General features: G+C 44.1%; 2 protein-coding genes across 3 annotated transcripts; both read left to right on the top strand.

Annotated features, from left to right (window-relative positions):
• The first annotated feature begins 1741 nt into the window (after positions 1 to 1741).
• endou2 (endonuclease, polyU-specific 2) lies at positions 1742 to 7438 on the top strand. Its single transcript, XM_030361361.1, has 7 exons — positions 1742 to 2396; positions 2867 to 3020; positions 4232 to 4337; positions 5418 to 5539; positions 5645 to 5757; positions 6269 to 6422; positions 7059 to 7438. The coding sequence occupies exons 2-7, from the start codon at positions 2919 to 2921 to the stop codon at positions 7314 to 7316; spliced, it is 855 nt and encodes a 284-aa protein (XP_030217221.1). The 5' UTR covers positions 1742 to 2396; positions 2867 to 2918; the 3' UTR covers positions 7317 to 7438.
• Positions 7439 to 7992: 554 nt separating this feature from the next.
• Positions 7993 to 16206, top strand: ndfip1l (Nedd4 family interacting protein 1, like). 2 transcript variants are annotated; one of them, XM_030361362.1, is made up of 8 exons: positions 7993 to 8231; positions 9559 to 9649; positions 10683 to 10804; positions 11501 to 11563; positions 12256 to 12343; positions 13925 to 14049; positions 14886 to 14952; positions 15101 to 16206. In XM_030361362.1, exons 1-8 carry the CDS (start codon positions 8202 to 8204, stop codon positions 15202 to 15204), a joined length of 690 nt encoding a protein of 229 aa, XP_030217222.1. In that variant the 5' UTR covers positions 7993 to 8201; the 3' UTR covers positions 15205 to 16206. The 2 variants fall into 2 exon arrangements, with proteins under 2 accessions (XP_030217222.1, XP_030217223.1); XM_030361363.1 differs by lacking the exon at positions 11501 to 11563.
• The last annotated feature ends 768 nt before the right edge of the window (positions 16207 to 16974 follow it).

The following is a 16974-nucleotide window of genomic DNA, read 5'->3' as shown; positions in this document are numbered from 1 at the left end:
TTTATTTTAAATATATGTAAACATACATATATGTATATATATGTGTGTGTATGTATGCATTTATATATGTGTATACCGTGTGTATATACAGGTGCTGGTCATATTATTAGAATATCATGAAAAAGTTGATTTATTTCATTAATTCCATTTAGAAAGTCAAACCTGTAGAATGTATACATTCATTCCAAACAGACTGATACATTATAAGTGTTTTTTGCCAAAAAGAAGATGATTATAGCTGACAACCAATGAAAACCCTAAATTCAACATCTCAGAAAATTAGAATATGGTGAAAAGGTCAGATATTGAAGACACCTGGTGCCACACTCTAAATAGCTAACTAACTCAAAACACCTGGAAAAGCCTTTAAATGGTCTCTCGTTTTGATTCTGTATGACACACAATCATGGGGAAGACTGCTGACTTGACAACTGTCCAAAAGATGACCATTGATACTTTAAAGAAGGAGGGCAAGACACAAAAGGTCATTGCCAAAGAGGTTGGATGTTCCCAGAGCTCTGTGTCCAAGCACATTAATAGAGAGGCGAAGGGAAGAAAAAGATGTGGTAGAAAAGAGTGTACAAGCAAGAGGGATAAACGCGCCCTGGAGTGGATTGTCAAACAAAACCGATTCAAAAATGTGGGGGAGATCCACAAAGAGTGGACTGTAGCTGGAGTCAGTGCTTCAAGAAGCACCACACACCGACGTATGCAAGATATGGGCTTCAGCTGTCGCATTCCTCGTGTAAAGCCACTCTTGAATAAGAGACAACGTCAAAAGCGTCTCGCCTGGGCTCAAGACAAAAAGGACTGGACTGCTGCTGAGTGGTCCAAAGTTATGTTTTCAGATGAAAGTAAATTTTGTATCTCCTTTGGAAATCAAGGTCCCAGAGTCTGGAGGAAGACAGGAGAGGCACAGAATCCACGTTGCCTGAAGTCCAGTGTAAAATTTCCACAGTCAGTAATGGTCTGGGTTTCCATGTCATCTGCTGTTGTTGGTCCACTGTGTTTCCTGAGGTCCAGGGTCAATGCAGCAGTCTACCAGGAAGTTTTAGAACACTTTATGCTGCCTGCCGCGGACCAACTTTATGGAGGTGACGATTTCATTTTCCAACATGACTTGGCACCTGCACACAGTGCCAAATCTACCAGTACCTGGTTTAAGGACCATGGTATCCCTCTTCTTGATTGGCCTGCAAACTCACCTGACCTTAACCCCATAGAAAACCTATTGGGTATTGTGAAGCGGAAGATGCGAGATGCCAGACCCAACAATGCTGAAGAGCTGAAGGCCACTATTAAAGCAACCTGGGCTCTCATAACACCTGAGGAGTGCAACAGACTGGTCGACTCCATGCCACGCCGTATTGCTGCAGCAATTCAGGCAAAAGGAGCTGCAACTAAGTATTGATTGCCATACATGCTGAAACTTTCCATGTTCATACTTTTCAGTTGGCCCACATTTCTAAAAAATCATTTTTTGTACTAGTCGTAACTAATATTCTAATTTTCTGAGATACTGAATTTGGGATTTTCAGTAATTGTCAGTACTAATCATCCAAATTAAAAGAAATAAACATTTCAAATATATCACTCTGTGTGTAATGAATTGATATAATATGTAAGTTTCACGTTCTGAATATAATTACTGAAATAAATCAACTTTTTCATGATATTCTAATAATTTGACCAGCACCTGTATATATATATGTGTGTGTGCGAGTGTTTTTACCTTAAATGGTAACAATATGTCTTGTTTGGCCACATGCACGAGCTGTTGTCATAAATCGTTGATTAGAATTACTTTTCGTCCTCCCCAATCTTATTTAGTATAGTCTAATATATTATAATTTATGCATATTTTAAGAACCAAAAAAACCACTTTGTTTCTATTTTGCTGATAATATCTCCCCATTTGAACAATTGTGAAAGAACTGTCATAAGTGGATTGATTATTACCACCGGCGTAAGAGAGAGAGCGCGCACAATGGACCACCAGAGAAACAACGAGAGCACGTGCTCGGTCTGAGACTGAAAGCACCACAGAGGGGCCAAAGCCCTTTGGCTAGAGTTGCTGACAAGGTGTAACCCTTTACATCAGCAACCCCATCACCCACCGCCACCCCTTCCCCTCCTGTCCTATCCTGGGCAACCCATTTTGCTTCCCTACTGACTGACTGACTGACTGACTGACTGACTGACCGACAAGGGGGGTCGTCCCCATGCACCTAAAGGTACAAACTCCCAGTAAACAGTCACAACGTTACCAACATCAGACGGGACGTCAACAGGAGTTCCTGAGAAATCTCCCTGCTTTTTCATCGGTCAACAGCTTTTACTTTCGGAATTGGCAGGCAGGCAGAAGCAGCCGAGCGTCACAGGAAGAACCCTAAAAGGTTGGTGTGCTTGGGGTAGAATGGCTCTGTGGGGACTGAGGAGAAAGGCCCTTGGAAGACAATGGTGTTGATGGAAGTTAATCATCATCAACAGAGTTGAAATGGGGATGGGATGAACGGCTAAATGTATGTGGTGCAACAAGATGTCCAAGTTCCTTGAATGAGATTTTAAATTTTAAATTTTGTATAGTTTTATTTTGTTTCTTATGCCTATACAATACAATACAATACAAAATGTGAGTGAGAATATGAAACATCCCTCGGTCCATTTATATGCTCTCTTCTTTCTTTGTTGTTACAATCAAAGTTGAACCAGAGGGTAGGCCTATGGTGTCATTCTTTTACGTAACCATAATTTTACCTCAAACTTGGCCGCAAATTGTATGAATACTGGCCACACCTCAAGGCACCATGACATCAATGTTGATTAGATGACGGATCCTCAAGCTACCGTTACCTTCTGCCCACAGCACTCAGCTCAGCAGGTCTACAGAGTACCGAGGGCCCAACAGGGAGGACGTGATGGTCGAGAGTGACAGAGAGTTGTCCGCCATGGCGCAGGCGCTGTGGGACAATGACGTCAACCGGCTCCAGCCTGGCAAAGACTACAGGATCTCTCTTCAGGTGAACCCCAAAAAAAAACGTGCTGAACAAGGCCCTTGACCCAACCTCCCATATCTAATCTGAACTATCCTCGCTTTAGGTTGGACCTACCATTGATCTTTGCTCGTTGTTATTTTACTACCAATTTAATACAACCCAACGCACGCACGCACGCACGCACGCACAAAAACACACACACACACACACACACACACACACACACACACACACACACACACACACACACACACACACACACACACACACACACAATGGCGAGCCACACATTAGCCAAACTCAGTTGAATGCTAAACAATTGAGCCAAACAGTGGCTGAGGTCTACAGTAAACTGCAATGCAAAAAAACTGATGGTCGTCGTTTTGACCGTCACTATAGCATAAAAAAGCATTGTTAGTAAAGGGCTTAAAAAGGGATTACTGATTGTAGTCAATGAATGAAATAACTAACTTTGAAAATGCTGTCTTCATCGTCATGCTGTACTCATGTGATCAAGAGTATGGATCACCTTTTCATCCTCTCTGTCCCTGCCTGGTCACTGTCGGGTCTTTACATTTCCAGTAGTATGTTTTAATATTTGTATATACAAACACATTCAAAGACACACACACACACGCACGCACGCGCACACACACACACACACACACACACACACACACACACACACACACACACACACACACACACACACACACACACACACACACACACACACACACACACACACAATTAATCTCAGAGAAAGGAAAGCACTAAGCAAATTACCAGACACAACTAATTCCAAAGGACACCACCTGTCATGGAATGAATGTATAGTGACATCATCTCACTGATACAAATGTGACCAATCGGAAAAAGGAACATGCTGTAGCCAGGGTTCCGCCCCAGGTGGTGCTATCCCCAGAGTTTGATTTAAGTGGTCGGATATTCTTTAAATTGAAGCTTAAATTGTTATCCTACTGTAATGCATGCAATAGTGATTAATTATCGATATTCTGTTTACATGGAGAGATTTGAGGGTTCAAATCATTTTGTTTTAACAGTGCCCGACCACTGATCATCTGTAAGCCACATTTATTCTGTCATACAGAAGTAACAGCCAGGTTTAGAAAGCAAAATGTATCAATGTATCTGTATGCAGTAATAATCGCACAGACAACCCCAAATGAATGAGGCGACATGTAACGTGTTTATGTTGTGGGTGCGCTCCGCAGGGTAAAGCCGGAGAGATGGCCGTGCTCAACGACGACAACGACGGGGCTGGGTATCCCCTCTTCACCTTCGTGGATGAAAACATCTTCAAGAAAGAGACCTTTTTAGGTACATCCACAGGGAGGGACACGTCCAGGAACATTCATGAGGGCCGTGTAGTGTAGTATGCACCCGCACGAGAAGGAAGACAACAACAGCAAACTATTTGAATTGAAGGCCCTTGTGTTACGATGTGTAGTACAATAGTTCTGGAGAAGCACGTACCAAGTACTCTCATCTATCAGGTCCAAAAATAACATGGAATGTTACTTATTTTTCCACTCTGCCAGAATGGAAAAATCTAACAATCATTTTTATATGTAACCCTGACTTTTGTTTACCTGCCAAATGGTCAGATCTATCTGCCATTTGCTGGTGTTCATTTTGCCCTGTTGATACATTGAACACCACTGGGGAGCTGTATGATAACCGATGTTGTCATCTCCCATGTGTGGCCGAGCACAGCTCTCTCTTCGCTTCATAATTCCCTTAGGACGAGCAGACCACCATGACTTACATAACCAGAGAGCACAGACCTCATATCAGGAAGGACACACCAAATCAACAGAACTTTTTGCGCACCCCACCTCAAACAGCCCACAGTGTGAAGACTGCCTCTACTCCTTTCTGCTCGACGCCGGCATCTTGTCAAACACGTTTGTGACCCACATCGAGAAAAATGTTTCTATGTGAAACGACAATAAGGATGTGAATCTGTGTCTAGACTTCACTATGATGGTGGGTGAAAGCTCAGGGCCTATCTGAATGGCCTTTCCTCCCTGTGTTTTCCACATTAAATTAAAATTTAATTTGACACTCTCCAATTGGCCTTTAATGCAATATTTACTGTAACTGGGAAGAAGAATGGAATTAGCAGGAGTTTAGGTGTGTCTTAAGTTATGCTTCTGTAGTGGGAATGATACATTAAACATCCTTCTTTTCAAAGTTAAAAAAAATATTAACCGCAGCCTCTCATCAAGTCAGTTTATAATCAACGTTGAGCCAGAAAGATCCAAATTCGACCAATGTGTCTTTTGGAAAATGCTTTTCTTTTTTATCCATCAGAAATCCAATCTCTATGTTTGAAGGCATCCAAACTTTTTGTAAGAAGGACATTTAACAACCCTTCTGTGTCCCATGGTGGCACAGCTTTCATTTCTCTCCTGGATAACTACGTGAGTGCTACCGGAGAGCCCGAGATAGTGACCCCAGAGGAGGAGGCGGAGAACCACAAGTTCCTGGACTCCCTCGTCCAGACGCCCACCATGAAGGTATCTGCAAGGGATAGATCTCAGCACACACCATGACATTCCTCTGAGAACATCTAGAAAAGTGGCACTGAAACATTTTCTTTCTTCTCCTCTGTATGCTAACAGATAGCCCATAAGTACCTTGTGGATAAGAAACTCTCTCCGGAGAACGAGACAGACTTTAAGAAGCAGCTGTACACGATCTGGTTTGAACTTTACGCCCGGAAAGGAGCCAGCAGGTAGGTGGCGGTTTCCCTCCTCTTCCTTCTGCACTGTTGCATCATGGGGGCTGGTGCCGCCCAGGGTAACACAGGGCAGAGCTTACACTAACTACTTCAAAACTTTATTTTTTTAATAGTAAGTAGACAGTGAGTGGTATCTGTGTCCAATATTTTATATCGGACGCAATTATTTAATACACACAGCATTTGCGTTCCTATTTTAGATCTAGTTACTCAACGTCCATGTTAACAAGTGGCCTGTGTTGGATGCTGAACACGGACACCAGTGCTAGGCTAGAGTCCAGTGCTAGGCCAGAGTCCAGTGCTAGGCAAGAGTCCAGTGTTAGGCTAGAGTCCAGTGCTAGGTTAGTGTTAGGCTAGAGTCCAGTGCTAGGCTAGAGTCCAGTGCTAGGCTAGAGTCCAGTGCTAGGCTAGAGTCCAGTGCTAGGCTAGAGCCCAGTGCTAGGCTAGAGCCCAGTGCTAGGCTAGAGTCCAGTGCTAGGCTGACGCTGAGGCCCCTGTCCCCCAGGCCAGACTCCTCGGGGTTCGAGCATGTGTTTGTCGGTGAGACCAGACGCGGCCGCACTGTCATTGGATTCCACAACTGGATCCAGCTGTACCTGCAGGAGAAGCTGGGCCACATCGACTACAAAGGCTACAGTGTCAACGCCAACTCCCCACAGGTAAGTGGGTCAGGGGCGCCCTAGTGGCTCGCCGTGTAGAGCCCGTACGATTAAGGCCAAGTCCTGACCGCAGCGACCCGTGTTTGATTCCTGGTCCTTCGATGCATGTCCCCCCCTCTCCCTCCCATAGTCGCAATTTCACTCTATCATCAAATCCTAGTAAGTGGGTCAAATGATTGCATGACTTGACTTAGGAGAGGTTCTGATCTATCATTCATATATTTTATTTTGTGTCGTGTGTCATTTGCAAACCGTTGTGCACTCTGTACAACCCCCCCCCACACACACACACACACACACACACACACACACACAAACCCACACACAGACCCACGCAGACACATAATAATCAGTGTTTCCCCCAGTAAATGTCTTAGTCAAGGTGGTCAAGTGGTCAAAAAGCTTGATGGCACGACCATTGTTGTGAACAGTATTACCGATGCATTATTGATCTTTATTTTTTACACCTGATGGAAGTATGTTTTCTTTCCCTACGAGTGTTTTCTACTTTGTTAAAGCATAATAATCCAAAAAAAAATATTTTTTAATCAAAAAAAATATTCATACATTGGTAGTCAAGGGGGTGCTGGGGGAAACACTGATAATAATACCAGTGAACAAACTCTCTGTCCCCAGCCCGACGAGAACAAGCACATCATGGCCCTGCAGTTCAGCTGGAAGGAAGGCTTCAAGCCCAAGGGCAGCATCTTCATCGGGGTCAGTCCTGAGTTTGAGTTCGCCCTCTACACCCTCTGTTTCCTGAGCTCCCCAAACGAGCGCGTCAAGGTTCAGTTCAGCCTGTACGACGTGGAGATCGTCTGCGTCCACCACAACCAGAAGCATATCGGCACCACCTACCCAATGCTGATCAGATACCAGAACCTCCACCAGTGAGCCGCCGCTTCACCCTCACAGCCAGTCGACTCCTTTCACGGATAATATAAAGAGTGTCATTGGTGTTGTTGATGTCTTTTTATTACAAAGTTAAAGATACAATAAAACTTCACCAGACCCCAGTTTGTGATAATCATTTTCTGCTGTGCTATTTGTTACATGCTAAAGCGTTCATTGTGATGAACACACACAACAAAAATGTCTTCAACCGGTTGATTGTTGTGCACGTGCATAATGGTATCGTAGTCATGCCGATGACGGAATAAACAGTGATTAAAGGGGAAGGAACTTATCAAGGCCCTTGATAAGACATTGACAATAAAACCTTGAGAATGGGTATTATATATTGGATTATTCCTTCACAGCCATCATTTGTAGACTGCTTTCATTCTTGGATGACCTCTCATGGAAAGTAGTTCAGGTTTGTATGTTGTTTATAATATGGTTGAAAGCAATCATTTACCTATTATTTGTATTCCTCAAATAGGCCTACTTATCAATATGGGTTGGTAAATAATTCTTTCAAGCACTGACAGATTATCCTTTCATCACATTAGAATTCTTTCTTTAAAAAAAAGGGCAACATCACATTGTATATTCAAAACATTAAAACGGTTTACGAAGGGAAGTTGAAGGTTGGGTAATACCATTATTCTGTGTTTTGTTCTCCTGCTGGAATGCTGGATGCATACAGACAGGGGGCGCAAGAGTGTGTTGTGAGTGACCATTGACGTCATTGGTTCTCTAAAGGGGAAAAGAAGGTGTGGGATTCTGCCGATCGTGTCTTCAAGACCGACTGATCGTATTGTTGTTCTGGTTTATGTTTTCAATCTGAGGGGCATTCTATCATTTAAAGCAGTTGTTCGTGGAAACAAGTGATCCGGGATGGCGGAACCAAACGCCAGATATCAGCAGGTACGCGAGTTGTCATTACATGATAATATCATTTTTCAGAAGATACGTCAACAGTACATTTTCACTCACTTGATTTGTAATTGAGCGAATTCAATATATGAGTACACGGGCGCGGATCGTGCTGGTTTATGTTTAACGGGATGAAGCCGGGATGAAGCGGACGGTTAGTGTTAGTGTCGGGCTGAAGCGTCTCTTCCTGGTTGTTTCTTCAGCGCCTCCATTGCTGTCCCTGGTGAACGGAGTTTAGCATGAGGCTAATATAGCTTAGCATGAGGATAACGTAGTTTAGCATGAGGCTAACGTGGGCGTAGCTTAGCATGAGGCCAACCTAGCTTAGCATGAGGCTAGCGTAAATGTAGCTTAGCAGGAAGCTTACTTGAACGTAGCTTAGCATGAGGCTAACGTGATGCCAACGGCCAGCACTTATCTACCAGGATCGCTAGTGTCCACTTGGTCACAAGGGGAAGAGTGACATTTGGCGTCAGTAGTGTATGTGAACACTGTATTGACTCCTTTAGAGCTGGTCCAGCACACTGGGCCGCTAAGGGGCCTGGATGGTGCTGGGATGAGAAAATAGATGTCAGTTTTACTGTAAAAGGGGGGTTTATTTATCCTTATCACATGTTGCATACGCGACCCAGCGATGTCAACCGTGTATTTTAAACCATAATGGAAATATTTCTTATCAGTAAACATGTCGTCGCTTTCAGTTTTGTTTAGGCTTAATTATCATGTTGATCATGTGACCCCTGCCATTTCGTTGCTTTCACTTCCTGTTGCTGAGTGTTGAGTTCCATTCCTACCGCCTGTGGCTGAGTTTTGAGTTCCCTCCCTCCTGCATGTGGCTTTGAGGCCTTAATGAACACTGATCTACTTGTGCTGCTGGGAATGTTTTTAATCCAGACTGGCTGGCAGATGTTGACTTGTGAGTCGTGGATCTCCACCAGCTAAGAGGCTCATCCTCATAACGTTACAGACTGCAGTGTGAAGAGATGATGTCATGTTCTATGACAGCCTGTCTGCTAACATCGGACCGTGATGATAATAATTAACCCTCACATGTATCTCTGTGTAAGATAGGTATATATTTTATTCGTTGTAGTCCATTTCATAATTAATGCAATATATTACTCATGCTTTATTTTGTATTTTTTAAGAAAGCACTGGTGGTGGTTTGTCAGGGACTCATAAATCATGCAGACCTCTATTCCATTACCGCGTCACTTTCAGGGTGTCTGCTTTAGGCGGAGCTTCTGAAACATTAACCAGAGTAAAGTAAACCCAATGCTAACATAGGACGATGGTTAACATGACCTCCTGTTGACAGCTGACCAATGAGGAGGAGTCAGAGCAAGTTCCACAGCAGGCAGCAGCCGATGCCCCGCCCCCATACAGTTGCGTTTCTGCAGAAAATGCTGGTATGTATATGATTATTATTATTACGACTACGTAAATAACAAGTTAGGAATGCCTTGTCGTTATCAAATGAATAAAGCCTTCTTAACATTTATGCACGTCTTGTGGAGAAAGACTTCTTTTTTTTTTTTTAGACATACCTTCTAATTAATATAGGAAAAATAGGATTGGATCATTATCAATACCTAAAGTCTGTATTGAATACGTCATTGAGTTGGAGCTCGACGTCGTCATGGCGATAAAGTGGGATAATGAATGAATGCTGTTTTCCACTATACTATACTGGTCTTCTCCCTCTCTGGTGGTTTCCCACTATACTTTACTGGTCTGCGCCCTCTCTGGCTCCGCTATACTATACTGGTCTGCTGCCTCTGGTGGTTTCCCATTGTATATACTGGTCTGTTGCCTCTCGTGGTTTCCCACTGTACTATACTGGCCTGCTGCCTCTGGTGGTTTATCACTATACTATACTGGTCTGTTGCCTCTCTGGTGGTTTCTCACTTTACTATACTGGTGTGCTACCTCTCTAGTAGTTTTCCGCTGTACTATACTGGCACCTTTCAGTTCGGTATGTTGTGGATTGGCATTCCTTAACAACCGGACTTCCAGCTTAAAGGAGTGTCGTGCACACAGCTCTTAGCCGTGATTTTATATCTTATATTAGATATCTATATTATTTAGATAAAGAGCTCCGGGAGTCCACTAACGGCAACAATCACTTTCTCTTCCATGCTACGGTTTACTCTGGATGGCAGGGAGTGAACGCTGATTGGCAGTGCTTTCTGAACATATTGAACACTGTTTAAAAAAGACTGCGATAATACTGGGTTAAATCTTCATACCATTATACCCCTACTTACGGTAAGGTACGCTTACGATACGGTACACTTACGGTACAATACTGCGCGCTAATGGCACGGTGCACCGGTGGAAACGCAAATAGGCGCATCCTGGTACGGTTGGCTGCGTGAAAAGGCCATCTCTGGCCCTTGGGTTTCCCGTGGCTGAGGCCTGACTCTGCTGTGTGTTCCTCAGCTTACTTTGACCTCAAGGACGACGGAGCCTTCCCCAAGCCCCCCTCCTACAACGTGGCCACAACGCTGCCATCCTACGATGAGGCGGAACGGACCAAGGCTGAGTCGACAGACGTTCCCGTGGTAACAACATATTTTTCTTTCTCGCCTATTTGCCTGCTTGTTTTGCTCCTACAGACTGTGTGAGCTCAGGAATGTGTACACTGCTCCTTCTGCCCCAATGCTTCCTGTGGAAAGACCCACACACACACACCAATAAAGACAATTATCTAAAGAATGATATATTTTCAGTGTCTTTTTATCTCTGGTAAGGCATTGGTTATCAGAAGTGTTCTTTGTGTTGTGTTGTTAGTAACTGTCTCGGCACACTGCCAGGACAGTTTGCGTATGCTCACTGATTTGAGGTCAGGACGTCTTGTTAGTCTCAAACAAGATACAGAAGATAGAAGTTGTAGTCGTTGAAGTAGTAGTACTAGTAGTAATGCAGTGCCAAGTCTATTGGTGCACTGCCTTGGGTTCGACTCCCAGCTGAAAAGTACTGGGTTCGATCAACAATGTCCACAGCCTACCTGAAAGTATCCCTGAGCAAGTAACCTAGACCCTACCCACTCTACAAAGACAAAATTCCTTCTCAGAGAAAGGACCTAAATGAGTCCTAAGTGACAACTGTAGCACTGGGTTAAAGAACGGGCTGCACTCTGACCTCTGGTGGTGACCGTGTAGCATTGCGCTCCTCCGTGTTGTGCCCACTGTCTGACTGCTGGTGTTGTTTCTCTGCCACAACCTGCTTGCCTTGACCCTCCTGCTCCCTGTGCTCAGCCACTCACGCAGCACAGGGAGTGTCTGGAGACGATCGATGATGTCATTCGCAGTTCGCTGGAGGTAACTAGGGTGCTTTGGGGATAGCTGTCGTGAGCTTTGTGCTTCTGGATTGTTTTTATTTTATTTTAAACATTTTTCAACGATTAATTTTTTTGAGTTTGGTGTGCTTGAGTGTCCGCTGACTTGTGTTCTTATTTCTGGCTGCCAGAGGTTGAGTTGATTATTTTTTCTTTGGGTTAGGGACACTGTTCCCCAGTTCCCTTTATCTGTGGTGGATGTGGCCCTTCATGGACGGCAGCACTGTACCCGAGGGGTGGGAATCACAGGCTACCTCACCATATTATACGATACGCGATACATGGACCAATAATATCGTGATACAGCGATTCTGAAGAAATCGATGTATTGTTAGACAATCCGATACGATACATCACGATATATGTCTAACGATGAATACAAATTGACTGTGAAAAGGTGCTGGATTTCAATCTTTATTCATGGTCCAAACAGAGTTTTTCTGTTATTTGTTTTCCATAAAAATACAAAAGAAATTCTTAAAGCCAGAATGGTTTCTGTATCGCCAGTGAATCGTTTCTCGTGTCGCACGAAGAAGGGCACTGATATATCGCCGCATCGATATTGCGTCGCACCCCTACTGTCTACGTGTGATTGGCTCACTGTGCGGTCGGGCTCTGTGGTGTTGCGTTTCTCCTCTCTCACCTCTCCTCCCACCTCTCCTTGGCCTCCATCAGGATGAGGACTTTGGGACCAGGGAGGACATCGAGGACAGCGACCAGCTCAGGATAGGAAACGACGGCATCTTCATGTTGACCTTCTTCAGTAAGTCCTTAAATGCTTCGCTGTTCAATTATAGTGTATTTGTACACCTTAAACACCGGCACAGTCTCAAAGGACTTAACAGGACATATATTAATGACACCCCCCTGACCTTTGCCCACCAAGAGGGCAAGAAAAAAGTCCCTTAATCAGCAAGGAAGAAATCTTGAGGAGGAACGCAGAGTGGGGAATCCCTCCTTCAAGGGTTGATCATTTGGGGCCATAATTGACCCATGCATACATACAGGCAAAACATTAAATCAATGATGGGGTGCTGGCCGGTTAACCATCAGGAGAGTCCAGGCATTCAGTCGCACTGACCACAACACACTAGGGCTTTGACTCCGAACTTCGTTATTCGAATATAATTCGAATATCAAAAAAGAAATCAAAATTCGAACAAATATTTGGCAGCCCTTAATATTCGAACCTGTTATGGGCAGGCCAAGAGGGAGGTACGTCGGAGAACCCGACGCAGTCTATTCATAATATTGTAATGACCACGGAAGAGGCAGTGAATGAAGTATTGATTAGACGGCGATTTATTAGAAACCTAATTAACCGTTGGAACACGCAAGACCAGTAACCATAGCAACACGGTAAACAAATCTCGCAAAACACAATCTAGGTCTTACTGAAGGCATTTAATGGTCAAAATATTATTAATAAATATTAGAATATTAATAAATAAACAAACAAACAAACAAACTTCGAACTGCTTGAGCTGCTCCCCCCGCGACCCGACCCCGGATAAGCGGACGAAAATGAGATGAGATGAGAAACTTCGAATATGATTTTTGGGCAAAAGTCAAAGCCCTACAACACACTAGAACAGAGAGTAATGAATTAGACGGTAAAAGTGCATCAAGGAAACGTAGACTACTGTTTTCACTATTTTTTCCTGACACATCATTCACCATTAATTTCCAAAGACCGTGCGGTGTCTGACTGGTGTGAAAGACCCATGGCGCGAGGCCTGATCGTGAAGAGGACCTCCGAGGTGGTGGTCGGGGTCTGACTCTGCTGAGGTCTGCTCAACTCATTTCTGATTGGCCGAGCAGGGCACGGGTATAGCGCCTCAATCGCTATACTGCCCTCTGGTGTACATGTTCACATGATGTGGCAGTATGAACGCAGACAGCTCTGCGAACATCCCTGTCGCGTGTCTGCGTCGCACTCGCAACATTGTTCTTCCCAAAAGGGCATTACGTAGAACTGCAAACTCCTCCTCCGTCTCTCTAGAAAGCTGTGTGTGTGTGTGTGTGTGTGTTGTTGCACTTATAGAGCGCTTTTCTAATCAAAGCGCTTTACAATGTTGCCTACCATTCACCCATTCATACACACGTTCACACACCGACGGCGGAGTCAACCGCGCAAGGCGCTAGCCAGCTCGTCAGGAGCAGTTAGGGGTTAGGCGTCGAACTAGCAACCTTGCGGGTCACAGGCCCCCCCGCCTCCACCTCCTGAGCCACGAGCCGCCCGCTCGGAGTGTTCCCTCCGGCCCTCAGTGGACTCTGGTGGGCTGAACACTCTCACCGTGTGTCTCTGGGTAACCCTGGCCTTCCCCTTCGCTCCTCTGTCCAGTGGCACTGCTGTTCAATTGGATCGGGTTCTTCCTGTCCTTCTGCCTGACCTCCTCTGCTGCCGGCCGCTACGGGGCCATCTCGGGCTTTGGCTTGTCACTCGTCAAATGGATCCTCATTGTTCGGGTAAGACACGCATACACGTACACCGATGCACAAACAAACATACACACTAGGGGTGGGAATCACAGGGTAACTCATAACGTGTGATATTGCTGTATCCCGATAATATCGCGATACAGCAATTCTTCAATACTCAGTGTATTTTTAGACAATCCGAAAACGATTCATCACGATAAATGAATGCAAAATCACTGTGAAAGGGTGAAGTGCTGGATTTCGGTCTATCCATGGTTCAAAAGTGAGTTTTTTTTAGTTAGTCGTATTTGGTTAGTTAAACTTTCTTTCATTCATGGTTTTTCGCACCAGCTGGAGGAGCGGAGAAATAAATTGAGAGCGCTTTATTTTATTTATTAAAATCTAGATATTTTGGGCCGTATTTCCTGTCTAACTCTTCAGTTAAAAATGCAAAATAAATTCTTAAAAATATATATTATATCGATAGTTGGTGCCAGTTTATCGATTCTCGTATCGCACGAAGAAGGGCGACGATGTATTGCCATATCTATGTTTTGTCCCACCCCTAATATATACACACACACACACACACACACACACACACACACACACACACACACACACACACACACACACACACACACACACACACACACACACACACACACACACACACACACACACACACACACACACACACACTCTCTCTTACACACACTCTTCCCTGTCAGTGTGCTTCTGTCATTCCAGCCAAAGTGGACGCTTGACATAGTTATTCTATTTGTTTTAATAGTATTGTATTCAGTACAGATATAAATTGTTCAAAGTTGTTTGGACATGTTTCTTGAGTAAACATTACCTGTGGCCTTTATTTTTCCTCGCAGTTCTCAAGCTACTTCCCCAGTTACTTTGACGGCCAGTACTGGCTGTGGTGGGTCTTCCTGGTGCTGGGTGAGTCACTGCTGACTGACCACCAATTCACACACAATAATGTTCAAGGATGTGCTGATCTGTTGTGCTGGTGTAACAGGCGATTGGCCCTGTGTCTCCACGGTGACAGCTGGCCGTGTCTCATGTGTCCTTCTCCTCACCTCCCCAGGGTTCCTGCTCTTCCTCAGAGGCTTCATCAACTACGCACGCGTCCGCAAGATGGCTGACTCCTTCACCACGCTACCCCGAACCCGCGTCCTCTTCATCTACTGAGAATCCCTTCTCTTCATCTTCTTCGTGTCTCTGGCCTGTCTTTGATTTATTATCATGAATGACGTAACTTCATCAAACACACGGCTGTAACATCTAGTTTGATCCTTTCTTTTCGCCATGTGATTCTCTGGAAAATACAAGTGTGTGTGTGTGTGTGTGTGTGTGTGTGTGTGTGTGTGTGTGTGTGTGTGTGTGTGTGTGTGTGTGTGTGTGTGTGTGTGTGTGTGTGTGTGTGTGTGTGTGTGTGTGTGTGTGTGGTCTAAATAATGCCTTATCTCTACTATATTGTATATAGCTACATGTAAATGTCTGTAGAGACGCATGTACTGCTCCTCTGCACCAGAGGGCAGTCTTGTTGCGTGTTTGCCCCTATAGTGCTTGTTAAAGACCCGGTCTTTGATGGCTCTCGGCCTCTGGACCAACACATTGGAGGGCTAGGTGTATTAGTTAAGGGTACTAAGTAATATATTCCATATACATGAAGTTACTGTACTTTCATTGATATTTAGGAGTGATAGTTGATTGCGGGATGTTTCCACTGTGGCCCTGGTATACCAAACAGCTGAGAGCTCTAGCAGATGTTTGCAGCTGGGCTGTGTCACCTCAAAGCAGCTATCGATTCATTTACAGAACCTATTCCATCACGGTGGAAGACCAAGAAAATCGTTTCTTTCTTTTGTTGTATTTTCAATCTAATAGTCGCACAAGCAAAGTTATCCAAATATAAGTGATACATAATCAAACTAGAAGAGATCTATAAGATTTGTGTTGTGGTGGGCTGGAGTAGAAAAGAACTTCCCAGGATCTGTTTCTGTTATATATGCTTTTTCTTTTGAGTTTCCAGTGAATCCCGTGGTGGAATCAAAATGGTGGTTTTAGGTCACTATTTGAGAGAGCGTCACTGGCAATGAAGAACGGCAAACACTGAAAAGCTTTTATTTTCTTCTCATGGTGTATTGATCAATGAATAAATTCTGAATTCCAATGATGAAACTTTTGTAACCGGATGAAGTCTGTTTTTATTTTGTATTTCAAGGCTATGTGTCATGACTGCTTTGTGTAAAGGTATCAATACAACAGCAGTGTTGATGGGGTCTTTGTGGGGAGGTCAGAGGCCATCCTTAAACCTGATGATTATATTAGAAATGGACAGTGCTGAGGGTGCATTCGGAGCGCAGTGTAGACGGCCTTCCCTACATCCTAGCTGCTCCGGAAACAGGAACCCAAGGCCTGAGATGAGATCGATGTGGAAGCAATTGACAAGGGGAGCTATTTTGTCCGCAATATCAATATACTACATTAGCCTGCTTTTGAAGCTAACTTAACGTTTATTGCATGGTTGGGACGATGCATTGAAGTACAGTCGACCCAGTGCACAACATGTACTTTTACATGAGCTGGAGGTCTGTTCAGCTCTCACTATGAAGCTACAATGGTAGTGAAGATTTCACCACTTTGTCTATGGTCGTTTGCAGTTTAAAAGGTGAATGTCTTCATTTAACTACATTGGGATACTGAACCTGTGCACTATATATAATATAAAAGCGTGAGATAAAATAGTGCTCTTCTCTGTCATACTTGTTTCCCTGTTTTCTTTAACCCTCTCTAGAAATACGATTCCTAGGAAGTTGTTTTGAAAGAATAATCTGTGAACAATCACTGGATTTGCAGACTGTTTACCTAACTGTAAATGGAAAGATGGTATCACACCATCTTTTAATTTGGAAGTTTGTAAACTCTGATCTGTCCCGTGAAGGAGTTGCCAAGGAG

This window comes from Gadus morhua, chromosome 7, assembly GCF_902167405.1.
Source record: "Gadus morhua chromosome 7, gadMor3.0, whole genome shotgun sequence".
NCBI lineage: Eukaryota > Metazoa > Chordata > Actinopteri > Gadiformes > Gadidae > Gadus > Gadus morhua.
The sequence above is the reverse complement of the archived record's forward strand: the minus strand, read 5'-3'. Positions and strand labels throughout refer to the sequence as shown.

Coding starts and splice junctions, on each gene's coding strand:
- ndfip1l (XM_030361362.1), top strand. CDS start 8,202: ATGGCGGAACCAAACGCCAGATATCAGCAG. Junction 11,564..12,255: donor TCATTCGCAGTTCGCTGGAG/GTAACTAGGGTG, acceptor GGCCTCCATCAG/GATGAGGACTTTGGGACCAG. Junction 12,344..13,924: donor CTTCATGTTGACCTTCTTCA/GTAAGTCCTTAA, acceptor TCCTCTGTCCAG/TGGCACTGCTGTTCAATTGG.
- endou2 (XM_030361361.1), top strand. CDS start 2,919: ATGGTCGAGAGTGACAGAGAGTTGTCCGCCATGGCGCAGGCGCTGTGG. Junction 3,021..4,231: donor ACTACAGGATCTCTCTTCAG/GTGAACCCCAAA, acceptor TGCGCTCCGCAG/GGTAAAGCCGGAGAGATGGC. Junction 4,338..5,417: donor CAAGAAAGAGACCTTTTTAG/GTACATCCACAG, acceptor ATGGTGGCACAG/CTTTCATTTCTCTCCTGGAT.